General features: G+C 66.7%; 1 protein-coding gene across 1 annotated transcript in view; it reads right to left on the bottom strand.

Moving 5' to 3' along the window:
* Nucleotides 1-3,413: 3,413 nt before the first annotated feature.
* RFTN1 (raftlin, lipid raft linker 1) overlaps nt 3,414-16,474 on the bottom strand; it is a 194,960-nt gene continuing 181,899 nt past the window's right edge. Inside the window, 3 exon segments of the mRNA XM_058290796.2 lie at nt 3,414-3,834; nt 8,110-8,191; nt 9,124-9,227. Of these exon segments, the coding sequence (XP_058146779.2) occupies nt 3,559-3,834; nt 8,110-8,191; nt 9,124-9,227 (462 nt within the window). The 3' untranslated portion in view covers nt 3,414-3,558.

Here is a 16,474-nt window from a genome sequence, read left to right as displayed (position 1 = left end):
CTGGCTCAGAAATCAAGAGGAAACCACGATACGGCTGGACGAGGGTTGTCAACACGGCTCTATAGAAATATGTTGCAAGTGTGTTGTATTTTCATAACCTTTCAGGCAGGGAAGATGCTCCTCATTAAATAACTTACCTAAAAGCCGAGGTGCGTGCTGAGAAATCGATGTGCCGTTTTGTTGTAGAAAGGTAGTTCTCCTCGCACCAGCTGGTCAGCCTTCCTGGGCAGTGGGGAGGTGTGTGAGGGGGGCTGGTCCTGGCACTTACTAACCTGGCGATACTTGAATTCCACTTTCCATCTTCTTTTCACAAATAAAGAGTGGCGTCGCCACGCTGCTGGGCGTTAGAAGCGTGTGGTGTACAGAAGAGCAAGGGAGGCGGGAATGCGCACCTGCCAGCAGAGTGGTCAGACACGCCAGCGGGGACTCAGGGTCGCCTACGACAGATGGGGCCTAAGTATCTGCAGGTGTGTGTGCAAAGGTTAGAGACTCACGTCCTTGCTGTATCTGCAGGTGTGTGTGTGTTAGAAGCTAGCTTCCGTGCTGCAAGCATTTACAGGTGTGTGTGCAAGGGTTAGAGACTCACTTTCTTGTATCTGCAGGTGTGTGTGTGTGTGCAAGGGTTAGAGACCTGCTTTCTTGTATCTGCAGGTGTGTGTGCAAAGGTTAAAGACTCGCATCCTTGCTGTATCTGCAGGTGTGTGTGTTAGAAGCTAGCTTCCGTGCTGTAAGCATCTGCAGGTGTGTGTGCAAGGGTTAGAGACTTTCTTGTGTCTGCAGGTGTGTGTGTGCAAGGGTTAGAGACCTGCTTTCTTGCTGTATCTGCAGGTGTGTGTGTGTGTTAGAAGCTAGCTTCCATGCTGCAAGCATCTGCAGGTGTGTGTGCAAGGGTTAGAGACTCACTTTCTTGTTGTATCTGCAGGTGTGTGTGCAAGGGTTAAAGACTCGCATCCTTGCTGTATCTGCAGGTGTGTGTGTTAGAAGCTAGTTTCCATGCTGTAAGCATCTGCAGGTGTGTGTGCAAGGGTTAGAGACTCACATTCTTGTGTCTGCAGGTGTGTGTGTGTGCAAGGGTTAGAGACCTGCTTTCTTGTTGTATCTGCAGGTGTGTGTGCAAGGGTTAGAGACCTGCTTTCTTGTTGTGTCTGCAGGTGTGTGTGCAAGGGTTAAAGACTCACATCCTTGTTGTGTCTGCAGTGTGTGTGCAAGGGTTAGAGACCTGCTTTCTTGTTGTATCTGCAGGTGTGTGTGCAAGGGTTAAAGACTCACATCCTTGTTGTGTCTGCAGGTGTGTGTGCAAGGGTTAGAGACCTGCTTTCTTGTTGTATCTGCAGGTGTGTGTGCAAGGGTTAGAGAGCTGCTTTCTTGTTGTGTCTGCAGGTGTGTGTGCAAGGGTTAGAGACCTGCTTTCTTGTTGTATCTGCAGGTGTGTGTGCAAGGGTTAAAGACTCGCATCCTTGCTGTATCTGCAGGTGTGTGTGTTAGAAGCTAGCTTCCATGCCGTAAGCATCTGCAGGTGTGTGTGCAAGGGTTAGAGACTCACGTTCTTGTGTCTGCAGGTGTGTGTGTGCAAGGGTTAGAGACCTGCTTTCTTGTTGCATCTGCAGGTGTGTGTGCAAGGGTTAAAGACTCGCATCCTTGCTGTATCTGCAGGTGTGTGTGTTAGAAGCTAGCTTCCATGCTGTAAGCATCTGCAGGTGTGTGTGCAAGGGTTAGAGACTCATGTGCTTGTGTCTGCATGTGTGTGTGTGTGCAAGGGTTAGAGACCTACTTTCTTGTTGCATCTGCAGGTGTGTGTGCAGGGCTAGAGACCCGCGACCTTGCTTTAAATACCTGCATGTGTGCGTGCAAGGGTGGGAGGCCCACTTCTTTGCTGTAAGTGTATGTGTGAGTACAAGGTTTAGAGACCCATGTCCTTGCTGTAAGTATCTGCAGGTGTGTGTGTGTGTACAAGGGTTAGAGACCTGCTTTCTTGTATCTGAAGGTGTGTGTGCAGGATTAGAGACCCGCTTCTTTGCTCTGTGTGTCTGCAGGTGTGTGTACCAAGGTTAGAGACTCGTGTCCTTGCTTTAAGTATCTGCAGGTGCGTGTGCAGGGTTAGGGGCCTGCTTCTTTGCTGTCGGTGCAAGGGCCTGGCACTTAGACACACCAGCGGCCCCAAGCGCACAGAGCCCTCAGGTTGGGTTTCTGATGCCATTCTCCAAAAAAGAGGAGAATCAGAAACGGCTGATGCTCGGGGAGGAGCCTTGAGCTTCTGGTAGAACCAGAAAGTGAGAAAGTGCTCAAAGAACAGCCAGAGGTACTCACTGCAGGGAGTACTGACAGGGACACAGGAGCCAACTGAAAGCCCCCGCCACGCGGCACGACAGGAGGGTCTCTGCAGGTGCGAAGGCACAGGCCCCCTACAAGGTCCTTCGGGGGGGTGCAGGATGGTCAGCGCGAAGGCCACGCCAGGAGGGAGAAGGTGCTTCCCTGGTGGCGGCTCCGGCAGCGAGTGCGGGCGGCGCAGAGCCCCCAGGGGCGCTGCCTGGGCCCGCGCAGCCCCGGCTTCCAGGACGCAGGCGGGCAGATGGCGCTGAAGCCCCAGCGCGGTCCCGTGAGCTGCGTGGGCAACGCTGCGGCAGCAGCTGGAACGCAGCCGGCCACGGCAAAGGCATCGGGCCCAAACCTCGGGCTCTGGAGGGAGCGGGTCAGCGCGGGCTCGGTGGTCGTGCCCAGCATGCCACAGCAGCGTAAGGCGCCGATGACAGGGACAGCGGGCCCGATGGGAACCCTCCCTTCTCTCCGCAGATCTCAGGCCGTTCTGCGAGGCTGGCTTTAAAACGGTGGTCGGCTTGGGCTATCCGGCTATTGGGTCAGGACTGGGTGTGACACGGTAAATAATACAACGCACTAAACTCAGAGAGGATTTATTGCTTTAAGTAACCAACAAAGAGAGGCAGGCCGTGCTTCCCCCCGGGACAGTCGACATTCTCTCCAGGCTCCCAGCTGCGTCTACTTAAAGCCTGACCAGTACTTCCGGGACAGAAACACGTGAGGACCGAGCGCGTGTGGGTAACAACCTAGCCAACGACACACAGGGTAGAAGAGCGCACGGCGGGGGCGCCCCGCAGCAGCAGGCAGTCACGTGGCCGTGCGGGGCGCTGGGCACAAAACGTAGACCACGGTTTGGGGCCCGAGGCCTGACCCGACGCTCGGGCGATCTGCAGGAGCAGGTGCGCAGACCGGGCGCTCCGGGGCCAGGCTGCCAGCCTCTGCCGCGGGACCGAGAGGGCCGGGGGGTGGCACCTCCTGCCCCGGGGGCCTTCTTGCTGAAGCGGCAGGGTCGGGGGGGTCAGGGGAAGGGCAGCCGAAGGTCAGGAGGCACTGGGGCCCGGCCACTGCCCAGAGGCCAGCCTGGGTCTGCAGCCAGGGGGGCACGGAGGTGACAAGAGTGTCCCCCGGGTGGGCAGGCCCCGGGCAGCACCCAGCGCTTGCCGCCTACCGCTGGGCACCCTGAGGGCAGCGAGCCAGCCGGCCCCCCGCCCCCCGGCCGCCCCCCGGCTCCAGCAGGCCCACTCAGTCGCCTCGGGCCGGTGTGCCCCTGCACGGGGCGCCGTCCTCCCCGGGGCTGGCAGCGCCGTCCTCTCCGGTGTGGTTGGGGACGCCCTGCTCCCCCGGCGGCCCGTCCCCGTGGGGCCGCCCCGGCGCACTGTGGCCCGCGTCGCCGGCCCTGGAGGGCCCGTCTTGTGTCGTCCCGTCCTCTGCCGGCCGCCGGCCCCTGGGCCCGCGCCTGGCCCCCGGCCTCCAGGAGCGCCGCACGTGCGTGTTGTCCCTGGAGAGTCGCCACTGGAACTAGAGCAGAGGGCGGGGTGAGTCACGCTTGGTCCCGACAGGACGCAGCCCCAGCCTTGCAGGGCGGCCGGAGCCACCAGCCTGGGCGCCCCTCGGACGAGGGGTCACGTCCTGCCCAGCCCCCCAGCAGAGGGCACGCGCACGTGGGGACCCCGAAACCCCGTCACTTGGGAGGCCGGGATGGGGCGAGGGCTGTCACGCCCTCTGCGCCCCGCGCCCTGGCAGCGTCCTCTCCCGACCCTCAGGGTGTCGTGTGGGTGGGCAGGGGACACTGGGAGGGTGGCCCCGTGCCCCCAGAAGCCGCCCCCACCAGCGCCAGCGTGGAGCCGGTCCTGGGGTGCTGACCGTGGGCTCGCATCCCCGCGCACAGGGGACAGCCTGGCCGCCTGCCCTGACCGCGAGCGGCGGGAAGTGCTGTTTAAAGCCCCGCGCGGGCGCAGGGGGCCCCAGCTGGAGGGCGCCGTCCTGCCAGGGAACCGCGGGCGCCCCGGTGCGGGAGAAGCTGCCCTACAGGCTCCCCCCCCTCAGGTGGGCACAAGGCTCCCATGCTGGCAGCTCAACCCCTAAGCCGCGGCCTCGGGTGGCAGCTCCTCCCGCGCTGGAGCGGGGCCACGAGGGGCGCTGCGCCGTCGGCGGGCAGCGATTTCGCAAGTTGACCGTGACCAGTTCTGAGTGCCGTGCTGGGCAAGCCCCGGGTGTGCTGGCTGGAGGGTCACACACCGGCCACCCCCAGAGCCTTCGGGGTGCACTGTCGACTCAAAGCAAACCTTTTTTTTTTTAAAGATATCTTTTTTTTTAAATTTATTTCTCTCCCCTTCCCTCCCACCCATTGCAGCTCTCTGTGTCCATTCGCTGTGTGTTCTTCTGTGACCGCTTCTTTCCTCATCAGCAGCACCGAGAATCTGTGTTTCTCTTTGTTGCGTCATCTTGCTGTGTCAGCTCTCCGTGTGTGCGGTGCCATTCCTAGGCAGGCTGCACTTTCTTTTGCGCTGGGTTGCTCTCCTTACAGGTGCACTCCTTGTGTGTGGGGCTCCCCTACACGGGGGACACCCCTGCGTGGCAGGGCACTCCTTGTGGGCATCAGCACTGCGCATGGGCCAGCTCCACACAGGTCAAGGAGGCCCGGGGCTTGAACCGTGGACCTCCCATGTGGTAGGCGGACGCCCTATCCACTGTGCCAAGTCCGCTTCCCCGAACGTTCTTCTAAACTCTCCCATGGTTCTCGGATTTGCCGCCTTTTGGACCAGACTGGTAAACCGGAATGTTCCGTGAGTGCAGAGAGCAGAAAGGCGTGAGGCCCGTACCTGCGCCAGGCCTCAGCGGTGCCCTGCCCTGCCCGCCCCGCGCGGGCTCGCCTCCTCCCCTGGGCCCACCAGCCGGCGGCCTGGGGTGCCCCGAGCTCGCTCCACCGCCGCAGCCTTGCCTCAGCCTCCCCCCTGGTGCCCGCGTGAGCCAGAGCCGCCGACATTCGGCCTTGGCTGCCTCTGCTGCCGCCCGCGCTCCAGCGGGCACCCTGGTTCGTGCTTGGCGGCCTCGTGGCGGGTGGCTGCACTGCGCTGGGCTCCGGCCCGAGCGGAAGGCGCTCCGTGAAGCTGAGCGCCCCACACCGGGCCTCTGCCTGCCGCACACTTCAGAAAAAGGCCCATTGAGGCTGCAGAGGGGGAGCCAGTTAACCTTTTGCCAAAAATACGAGATTATCTCAGCGACGAGGCGCGAAGATGCCACACGTCAGCGCGGGATGGCCGGGTGGCCGCGGCCTGGCTCGGCCCCGGCTCTGGCGCCCGTGAGGCCAGTTACTCTCTGAGGTTCAGGGCCTTAATCTCCACACCGGGTGTCTCTGCCTCCAGGGCTTGTGCCCTCTCCGGGGGGAATCCGCACGGTCATTGACGGGAACCGCCCTCTACAATTGTGGAGTGACCGGCCACTGGCGGTTCCACCCACCAGGCCTTCCCCGCACGTCCCCAAGCCGCTGCTTAACGTGAATGCCTTGCTGACCTTGCCTGGCCTGGAGGGTGGCACGCCAGCCGCGTCCGCAGGGAACCCCAGATGCAGGGTAGGGAGGACCGGGGGGCTGGCGCCGCGCCGGGTGGCCCGCTCCAGAGTCGTCAGGGAAAAACCCGCCAGTACCGTCCAGGGCTGTGCCGCTTCCTGTCCTCAGAGGGGCATGGGGGGGACGCCCCCAGCTCCCGGCCCTGCCCGGGCCCGTCCCGCCCCAGCTTTCACGTTTGCTGCGGCCAGGTTCCCTGGGAGACGCTGGCCGCGCCGTCCCTTCTTCTCTCTCTCTCGCAGGACAGCTGCAGTGGCCAGGCCTTGCATCGGGAAATCCAAACACTGACTGCTCGGGGCGGGGCGGGCAGGTCTTCAGCAGGACACCTGCCAAGAAGGAACGCGCGTGCACGAGGCGCCTCGTCCGTGTGACAGGGATCCCCACTTCCGGAGACCCCCGGGCACCATTTTGCAGGTGAGCTCATAGAGATTCAGAGAGGTTAAGTAACTGGTTTGAAGTCTGACAGCCGGGAAAAAACAGGGGTGGGCTCCAGACACAGTGCTCCAGCCCCAACCTCCCCAGCCCTTGTTCCCGGGACAGGCTCAGGATGGCATGTGAGCCCCCGCCGTCGGGGGGCACGGCGTCTCGGGCTGAGCAGGTGTCGCTGCTGTTCAGGATGTTTTGGTTTGGCTGAGTAATAACAAGCATCGACACCGAAGATTCCTAGACAGGCCCGTTTAAAAAAAAATCAGCGGCGATGAAGGTGAAAGTCTGTCCACAGTAAGCACGGCAAGAAGCCGGTCCAGCTGAGACCTGGATGGCCACGGAGTCGCCCCCACTTCCCACTGACACCCAGCCCGCCGCCCAGTGCCCACGGCTTCTGCCTCTGCGGGTGGGGGCCGGGGGCGAGCCTGCGTTTCCAACCAGCGCCCAGTGCGTCCCCGGGCCCCGCGCTGGGAGCCCCTGGGGGAAGCAGCCCCCGGGCAGGGCTTACCCACCGAGCCGGGGAGGCGGCACCGGGCAGCCTCCGCGGCTGGCTCTCCCCCGGGGGCTTCGCCCCTCCACTCTCCTCCGCCTTCAGCGCCCGCCGCCCTGGCCACGCGGGCCTCCCTGTCTCCTTTAAGAAATGGACTTCAACGAGCCACACGACCCCTTCCCCCGGCTGGGGTGGCGCGACCGCAACCGCTTCTTGGGCGGCAGCTGTGACGGCTGCACCGTGAAGGGGCAGCCCGCCCTGGCACTCCCCGGCCGGCGCGCCTGTGCCCCGCGGTCCCCGCCGGGTCTAAGCCGGGGACACCCCGCTGCCACCCAGGTCCAAGAGGCCTGTGCTGAAAGTCCCTTCGCAGCGCGCCCAGGGCCCCCGGCTGCAGGTGAGTGGAGCTCGCGCGCACGCTCTCAGGACTGTCTGGCCACCTGCCCGCACATTCGGCTAGAAGGGGGCCTTCTCCCACTGTGTGGAAATCGCCCGTCACCTCGGAAGGACTTTAGCATTAATTTGCTAGGAAAGTCGCGCTCCCAGACACAGGGGCTTCCCTTCGCCGCCGCAGGTCCTGTGGGAGCCTTGCCCGCTGGGTCCTCATCGGCCGTCCTGGGTGCCGGCCCTGCGGGGCCTGGCCCTGGACTTGAGGCCAGCACTGGGGTCCCCGGGCTGGACACGACGCCCGGCTCAGGCTGGGGTGCCCACTCCGGTGCTGACGCTGCAGAGGGTTGCTGAGTGCCGGCCACGCCAGGGACTCGGAGTGGACGCGGCAAGGGCGGCCTCTGCACCACAGCGTGGCCGTGGGACGTCCCCGGCAGGACGTGGGGGGGTCACGCAGAGGCTGGGGGGGGACAAGGGAAGGGGGGCCTCCAGGCGTGCCCCAGGAGCCTGCGCGGGTCACAGGGGGCCCGTCCTCAGAAGGGGACGCTTGAGCAGAGGAGAGGAGGGGCGTTCTCCAGGCCGCAGGCCGAGCAGAGGCCTGTGGGGGGCTGAGTGGTGGGGGGGGCTGAGGGAGGGCTGAGGGGGAGAGGGGCTGAGTGTGGGGGGCTGGTGGGGAGCAGAAGCCCTGTGGGGGGCTGGTGGGGAGTGCGAGGACACCGAGGCTGGCCTGGGGGCCGCGAGCCTGTCCTCCGGGGGCCCAGCTATGGCCGAGGAGCAGCGGGGACGTTGGGGCCCTGGGGACCCCCGCCTCTGTGGCAGCCACGGCGCCGTTCAGGCCGCCAGGCCCTCCACGGTCCCTGGGCCCGGGCTGGGGCAGCGGCCCCCCGCGGGGGACGGGCGCGGCGGGGAGGGGCCCTGCGGCGCTCACCTTGGCCTCCTTGCTCCGGGCTCGCTGCGGCAGGCAGGGTCTCTGCAGGAAGACGATCTGCTTGGTGGACACGTGGCCCTCCCTGCAACACACACGCGCTCAGCGGGGACGGTCCCCGGGGGCCCCACGTCAACGCCCGGGCCCGGTGCCGCCTCCCAGGTCAGCCCTGCTCTCCGCCCCCTCCCTCTCCCACTGCTCGAGGGACGCGGGGACACGCCACCTTGGGGGAGACACCATCGGCCGGGGGGAGACGTGAAGGCGGGCCGGGGCACAGGGCAGCACGCGGACGAGCGCTCCCCGGGGGTCCCTTCAGAGGCAGTTTGGGGGCTGCACACTCCACCCCTTGGCATGGAACAGCAGCCACGGAGCCGAATGGAGAGCTTCCTGCCCTGCAGGGGGGAGGCCCCCGGGTTGAGAGCGGGTGCCGCCCGAGAAGGGCCCCTGGGAGCGGCCCCCGGGGCCACCCAGCACGCAGCAGCCCCTACGACGGAACGTGCCGACCGAGGCTCTGCTGTTTGGGAAGCGGGTGTTGCTCTAGCGTTTGGGCGCCCGCCTACCACACGGGAGGGCCCAGGTTCGGTTCCCGGTGCCTCCTTAAGACAAGCAAGACAGCGAGCAGACGTGACGAGCCGGCACGGCGAGCTGACGCAACAAGATGGCGGAAGGAAGAGACACGAGGAGGAACGAGAGACACAACAAGCAGGGAGTGGATGTGGCTCAAGCGACTGGGCGCCTCCCTCCCACGTAGGAGGTCCCAGGAACCTCCTGAAAAGAAAATGAGCAGACAGAGAGAGCACACAACGAGCAGACAGCAAGTGCAAACGAGGGGGGACAGAGAGGACTAACATCTTAAAACAACAACAGGCTAGCGTCTTGGCCAGAGGACGACAAATGGGCGTCGTCGGGGACTGCAGGGCAGGGGGGCCCCTCTAACCTGTCCCTGGAGGGGCCTGTGGGCTTGCGGCAGGCGCCGACGGGAGCAGGGCATACCTGGGGGCCGCGGCGCCGCCTTACCTGGTGGTCCTGAGCACGGGCGTGGCGAGCACGCAGGCGAGGCGCCAGCCGTAGGCGGCCAGCGAGGCCAGCAGGGGCACGTAGTCGGTCCGCACCTCGGCGCCCTGCGGAGAGAGGCCGCGTCAGGGCCCCGGGCGCCTCCGCCCGCCAGCCAACAAGGGGAGGCCGGCCTGGCGGGTGCCGATCGCCCCCGGGGCTTGTCCCCGGCCCGGAGCGCCTGCCTCAGCGGGGAGCGCGGAAGAGGGCGCCTCCGCCGGAGCTGCCCGCCCGGATGGACAGACGGGCTCCGGGCGTCCCCAGGGCAGCGCGCACCTCACCGCGAACACGTCAGGGCCCACGACAGCAGTGGGGCGGCCCAGGGCGGTCACGGGGGCCCAGGAACATCTGACAAACCATCGGGCCTGCGGCGCCCGCGCACACGCGGCCTCAGTGAGCACAGGGCACTCTGCCTCTACCGCGCACACCGCCAGCCAGGGGCCAGTGGGCGCAGGCCGCCCTCCCCGCCGTCCAGGGGCCAGTGGGCGCAGGCCGCCCTCCCCGATGTCCAGGGGCCGGTGTGCGCAGGCCGCCCTCCCCGCCGTCCAGGGGCCGGTGGGCGCAGGCCGCCCTCCCCGCCGTCCAGGGTTCGGTGGGCGCAGGCCGCCCTCCCCGATGTCCAGGGGCCAGTGGGCGCAGGCCGCCCTCCCCGCCGTCCAGGGTTCGGTGGGCGCAGGCCGCCCTCCCCGATGTCCAGGGGCCGGTGGACGCAGGCCGCCCTCCCCGCCGTCCAGGGTTCGGTGGGCGCAGGCCGCCCTCCCCGATGTCCAGGGTTCGGTGGGCGCAGGCCACCCTCCCCGCCGTCCAGGGGCCGGTGGGCGCAGGCCGCCCTCCCCGATGTCCAGGGTTCGGTGGGCGCAGGCCGCCCTCCCCGATGTCCAGGGGCCGGTGGGCGCAGGCCGCCCTCCCCGATGTCCAGGGGCCGGTGGGCGCAGGCCGCCCTCCCCGATGTCCAGGGGCCGGTGGGCGCAGGCCGCCCTCCCCGATGTCCAGGGGCCGGTGGGCGCAGGCCGCCCTCCCCGCCGTCCAGGGGCCGGTGTGCGCAGGCCGCCCTCCCCGATGTCCAGGGGCCGGTGGGCACAGGCCGCCCTCCCCGATGTCCAGGGTTTGGTGGGCGCAAGCCGCCCTCCCCGATGTCCAGGGGCCGGTGGGCGCAGGCCGCCCTCCCCGCCGTCCAGGGGCCGGTGGGCGCAGGCCGCCCTCCCCGATGTCCAGGGGCCGGTGGGCGCAGGCCGCCCTCCCCGCCGTCCAGGGGCCGGTGGGCGTAGGCCGCCCTCCCCGATGTCCAGGGTTCGGTGGGCGCAGGCCGCCCTCCCCGATGTCCAGGGTTCGGTGGGCGCAGGCCGCCCTCCCCGATGTCCAGGGGCCGGTGGGCGCAGGCCGCCCTCCCCGATGTCCAGGGTTCGGTGGGCGCAGGCCGCCCTCCCCGCCGTCCAGGGGCCGGTGGGCGCAGGCCGCCCTCCCCGCCGTCCAGGGGCCGGTGGGCGCAGGCCGCCCTCCCCGATGTCCAGGGGCCGGTGGACGCAGGCCGCCCTCCCCGCCGTCCAGGGTTCGGTGGGCGCAGGCCGCCCTCCCCGTCGTCCAGGGTTCGGTGGGCACAGGCCGCCCTCCCCAATGTCCAGGGGCCGGTGGACGCAGGCCGCCCTCCCCGCCCTCCAGGGTTCGGTGGGCGCAGGCCGCCCTCCCCGCCATCCAGGGTTCGGTGGGCGCAGGCCGCCCTCCCCGCCGTCCAGGGTTCGGTGGGCGCAGGCCGCCCTCCCCGCCGTCCAGGGTTCGGTGGGCGCAGGCCGCCCTCCCCGATGTCCAGGGGCCGGTGGGCGCAGGCCGCCCTCCCCGATGTCCAGGGTTCGGTGGGCGCAGGCCGCGCTCAGTCCCAGCAGGAGCGGGTGGTGGGGCTAAGCCCGTGCCTTGGCTGAGCGCGTGGCTGCACCCGCAGGACGGGCCCTGGCAGGAGGCCCCACTGACCCCACCAGCAGCCGCTGCCCCAGGGCTGGCGAACCCCGGGCTCCGGCCGACACTGAGGCGGCCCCGCCCCGCCTGAGCACCCGCTGGAGCCCGGCTCCTCGGAGGGCCTCTGAGGTCCCCACGTGGCCCGGACCCCCATGTCTGAGCCCTACAGACCCCTCCCCTCGCGTCCGAGCAGGGGCACGAGGGTGAGCGCAGCCACCAGCCCGCGGCCGGCTCAGCCCAGGCTGCGGGAACGGGGGCGGGGTCCCTTGGCAGCGCCGCAGTGGGGAAGGGCCTCGGGGGCGTCTGGGCACAGGGTCCCCTGGGCGTCTGGGCACAGGGTCCCCTGGCAGGGCCGCGGAGGGGAAGGGTCTCTGGGGCACCACGGGCACAGGTCGGGGCCAGCCGGGGCCTCGAGTGCGAGGATGGGGCCTGCCTGGGGGGGCATGGCGCATTCGGAGGGGGCCCCCGGGGGCGCAGACGGCGCACGTGGCGTCGGGGGCCAGGGAAGTGCGCGGGCAGCCCCCCACCTCACCCCGTGGGCTGCCCGGCGCCTGAGCCGGCCGCTGAGCTCGAGGTGCTTCCAGGCCAGGGGGCGCCCGGGCAGGCAGGTCCGCTCCCCACGGGCGGACTTCTGGGGAGAGGGGGCCATGGCTCGAGAGGCGGACGCACAGCCCCGCGGAGCTGCCGACGCCCCTGGGTCGCCCACCGCAAGGTCACGTCCCCTGCCAAGAGCAGGCCCTGCTTGGCCAGCCTCAGGGGCGCGCCTGGGGCCCCGGTGCTGGTCAGAAATGCAGGTTCTCAGGCCCCCACCAAGACCTGCCCAGTCAGGGGCTCTGGGGGGGGCCTGGGAATGGGCGTTTGAAGCAGCCGCCTGGTGCTTCCCCGGCGAGACCTGGGGCCCCCGTGACCGGGGAGGCGCTGGCCGGCAAAGCCAGGAACCGCCGTCCTCACCCAGCTCCAAGCTTTCCCTGCGCGACACGTGGACAGGGAAACGGGGCCTGAGGCTCAGCTCTGGCTCTAGAAGCAGGAATGGGGGAAGGTGGGAGGGAGGGGAGGGGGCAGAGAGCAGGGGGAGGGGCAGGGAAGGGGTGGAGCACGTGGAGGGGGCAGAGGGCAGGAGAGGGGGAGAATGGGGGAAGAGTGGAGGGAGGGGAGGGGGAGGGCGGAGGGTCACACGCACCGGCCAGGTGGACGAGCACCCGGCTGTGCCCCTCCTGGGAGCCCTGCCCGGCCCGAGGTGCCAGCAGGGGACCCACCCCTGGCCTCGTGGCCCCTCCCCAACGCCCCCCTGCCTGGGACCCACCCCCGGCCTCACCCCCGGCCTCACCCCCGCCCCCCTGCCAGCGCCCCCGGCTCAGCGCACTGGACCCGAGGCCCAGCAGGAACAGCCCCCGCGCCCGCCACGCTCAGCGGTGGCCGTGGCAACCAGAGCCTGCCCCGCCCAGAGCTGGGGGCAGGACGGCGATGTCCATCCTGGCAGCAGGGACTTGGGACGAGGCGGCCCTCACAGAGGCCAGCCGGGCGCCGCACCCTGCCCGCGCAGAGTCCCCCGGGGAGGGTGTCCCAGCCGCAGCCCTGCCCACGTGCGGGGCCAGCCAGGGACGGGCCAGGCCCCGCGGCCCCCGCTCCTGGGCTGGCTGAACTCCCGCCGCCCGCGGCTGCCCCCGCACACCGGTCAGGCCCACCTGCCTGGGGCCCGTCCAGCGAGGAGACGCGCGTCCCCAACGGGGGACAACCAAGTCCACGGGCGCGAAGGCCGCAGGGCGTGCAGCTGCCGGGCCTCGAGCTGCCTTTCCCTGGACCCCAGTGCAAGAGAAGGAGGCTGCAGGGGCCTGCCCGCGCCCCCCGGGCGAGAGTGGGATGCTCACCAGCTGCCCGCTGCCCGCTGCCCGCGGGGACCCGTCAGCTCCAGGCACACCTGGGCTGTCAAAAAAACGGCTCACGCCCTGTGCTTTCTCAACCCGCGTGAAAGGAACTGGTTTCTACCTACCACTCTCTCCTTTGCTCCCTGCAATTATTTCTCCCGTGGCTGCAAATCACCTACAGAAACAGAGTCCGGACAGCCTTCTCTTACCCTCCCAGCTTTTGACAACAGGATGGAGACGGTATTAAGAAACGCATTTGCTTTTTGAGCTTTTTTTTTCCCCCAAAATTTATCTTTTATTTCTCTCCCCTCTCCCCGCCCCCCCCCCCCGCCCCAGTTGTCTGCTCTCTGTGTCTATTTGCTGCGTGTTCTTCTTTGTCTGCTTCTGTTGTTGTCAGCGGCATAGGAATCTGTGTTTCTTTTTGTTGCATCATCTTGTGTGTCAGCTCTCCGTGTGTGCAGCACCATTTCTAGGCAGGCTGCACTTTCTTTTGCGCTGGGTGACTCTCCTTACGGGGCGCACTACTTGCACGTGGGGCTCCCCTACGCGGGGGACACCCCTGCGTGGCACGGCACTCCTTGCGCGCATCAGCACCGCGCATGGGCCAGCTCCACACGGGTCAAGGAGGCCCAGGGTTTGAACCTCGGACCTCCCATGTGGTAGGAGGACGCCCTGACCACTGGGCCAAGTCCGCTTCCCGCTCTTTCTCCAGATGAGGTGGGCCTGAGGTGTGGAGCGCTGTCATGGGTTGGGGGGCCTTAGAGACCCCGCAGGTGCAGCAAGCTGCCTCACGACTTCAGGTGAGCGCAAGCCTGACGACGGCGCTCGGCGGAGCCCCCAGCACGCTGCCACGCCGTTGCAGGCGAGGGGGACGAGGACGGAGAGGGACGAGGACGTCTCACGCGTGGGCTCGGGGCGGGCGCCGCTCTCCCCGTACAGCCCCCCACTCTCCTGGCACTGGGGGGGAGGCTTGCGTCCCGACCCCTGGCCCTTCTTGGGGAGCGGTCGTTTGTGGGAACCTCGCCTGCATCACAGGAGAAAGGCAGGGGCTGCCCCCCGGGCCCAAAGGCTGTGATGTCACAACCAAGTCATCACGGCAAAACCGTGGCCTGGAGAGAAACGCCAGGTGGTTTAAAAAGAACCAATACTGGCTCCCCGGTCAGAGCAGAAGGTGGTGGATTCTAGATGTCACAGAAACTTGTGTCACCTCCTGGCGAAATCCCAGGGCGAGTGGTTAAAAAGAGGGTTGGAGCCCTGGAGAGAAGGGACCCGTCCCCAGAAGCCGGGTCCACGGGGCAAGCGGCCCTAATGCGTCAGGCAGGGCAGCAGTCGGCGCGGGCCGAGGAGGTCTGAGCTGTGGGAACGCACCTTGCCAAGCTCCTCGTGGCCCCCACGGAGAAGAGAGATCAATAAAGTGGACGATGGCCCCAGGGCCCTGGGGAACCCCAGCGTCTGCGAAGACGTGCTCAGTCAGTCTTCTGACTTCAGGGTCCAGAAAAAGGACAAAGTAGGTACGAGACCCACAGAGAAGCCAAAGACAGGCTGGGCAAACGGGCAGAAACCACAGGAGACGCCGCGCGAGCGAGTCAGCCAGGCGCCACCTCACCGCACAGCGGGAGGAGCGGCCCACGCTGCCCCTCGCCAGGGACCTCGGGGCGTCGGGGGCCCCCGCGGGCTGCCCCGGGCCAAGGCCGTCCCCGGCCGCGTCGGCGCAAGGCCCGGTCCTGCGGGCAGCTGCTCCTGGGACGGGCGCCGCCCTTCTGTCCCCACCAGCCGCGCACAGTCTTCTGTGTCCCAGACCCGCTGTGGCCGGTCAAACCCAAGATCACGACGACATGTCTTAAATTTACTTAAACTGATAAACTGTACGGGGACTCAAAGTTGTTTCCAGGAAAACTAAGCGGAATGCTTGGGAAAGACTCTGAAAGGAGAGTCACTTAAAAATAACGACAGCTGAACTAGGCGTGGGGCAAGAGACTGGAAAATGGGGGAGAAGAGCGAAAAAACCCCGGCGGGTTCGCGAGCAACTGGCCCTGGTGAGTGTCACGGCGCCGTTGGCGTGTGGTCCACGCAAGGAAGGTGAGGCGGACGGTGCCCTCTGTACTCAAAACGCCGGGCAAGCGGAGGTGCATGTCGCATGTCGCGCTGAAATAAGACGTGCACACGGCAGGGTTTTCCTTGCCTCTCCTTTTCGAGTGACTTTTTCGATTCCCCCCCAGCCACCGGGCCACCTGCCTCATATGTAAGTGCTTTCATTTCCGTCTGATGTTTGGGTCGGGCGTGACATTCCACAAGGGACAGGGGCCCCGGCGGTCAGCCCAGCCCCCGGCGGTGACCTTGACACGCAGGCGGGCTGGCGCCGGGCCCCAGGCGCCGTCAGGCCCCAGGATGCTCTCGGGACGCCTGCCCGTCACCCGGCCTCCATCTTGCCCCCACTTTCAAGGAATTACTTCCTGCTCACACTCTAGATGGTCAGCTCAGAGAGAGGAAACAACATGCCCCCTGTCCCATGCGCAGGGCTGATGTGTGCAAGGAGTGCTGTGCCATGCAGGGGTGTCCCCCGCGTAGGGGAGCCCCACGCGCAAGGAGTGCGCCCTGTAAGGAGAGCCGCCCAGCGCAAAAGAAATGCAGGCTGCCCAGGAATGGTGCCGCACACACGGAGAGCTGACCCAGCAAGATGACGCAACGAAGAGAAACACAGATTCCCATGCTGCTGCTAAGGACAGAAGCGGTCACAGAAGAACACACAGCGAGTGGACACAGAGAGCAGACAACTGGGGGGGCAGGGGGAGAGAGAAATAAATAATAAATCTTCAAAAAAAACCAAAATGCCCCCCATAAGTGCCCTATGGGTGGACTTCCATCCTACCCGCAACTGTCTGTAATTTTAGGGCTTGGGTTTCCCGTTGAGAAAATGCCGTTGTTTGCACCTGCCTCGACACCGCTTCCAGCTCAGCCTCCTCTGCTTTCAGAATAAGAGGAGGAGATGGGGAGAGATCTGCCTCGTGAAGCCAGGTGACCAGCAAAGGAGGTATTTACCGGGTGCTTGCGTCTCAGTCCCAATCTTCCAAGTGTCCCACCTCTTAATTCCCCTCGGTTCTGCGAGGCTCTTAGCAGCAGCCCCGTGTACGCAGCTAGAAGGGGGGCCGGGCACAGGGTGGCTGACGTTCCACGCGCGCAGTACTTGGCTGGGAACGTAGGGGCGGATGCGCCCCAGGTGGGTCCGGAGCCTGCCCTCTTCCCAGCCTCCCAGCACGGCGCACGCAGCAGGGCGCGCCGATCAGGAGCACTTCCAGGTGGAAGTGCGTGTGCGTGCGGTTGTGTGTGGGTGTGCAGGGGGGAGGGCGGCCAGGACGGGGCGGCCGGGCGGTCCCAGCCGTGGGGGAGGAGGAAGCGCCGGGGAGGATCTGTGGCCAGAGGTCACGCCTGGGCCGGCAGGACAGCGGCTGCCAGAAAAGCAGGGTCACCAGCGGTCAGAGGGACCTGCCCAGGCCTTCAAG

The sequence above is a fragment of the Dasypus novemcinctus genome, chromosome 31 (assembly GCF_030445035.2).
Source record: "Dasypus novemcinctus isolate mDasNov1 chromosome 31, mDasNov1.1.hap2, whole genome shotgun sequence".
In the NCBI taxonomy this organism is placed as follows: domain Eukaryota; kingdom Metazoa; phylum Chordata; class Mammalia; order Cingulata; family Dasypodidae; genus Dasypus; species Dasypus novemcinctus.
Note: the sequence above shows the minus strand (reverse complement) of the source record. Positions and strands in the feature narration are given on the sequence as shown.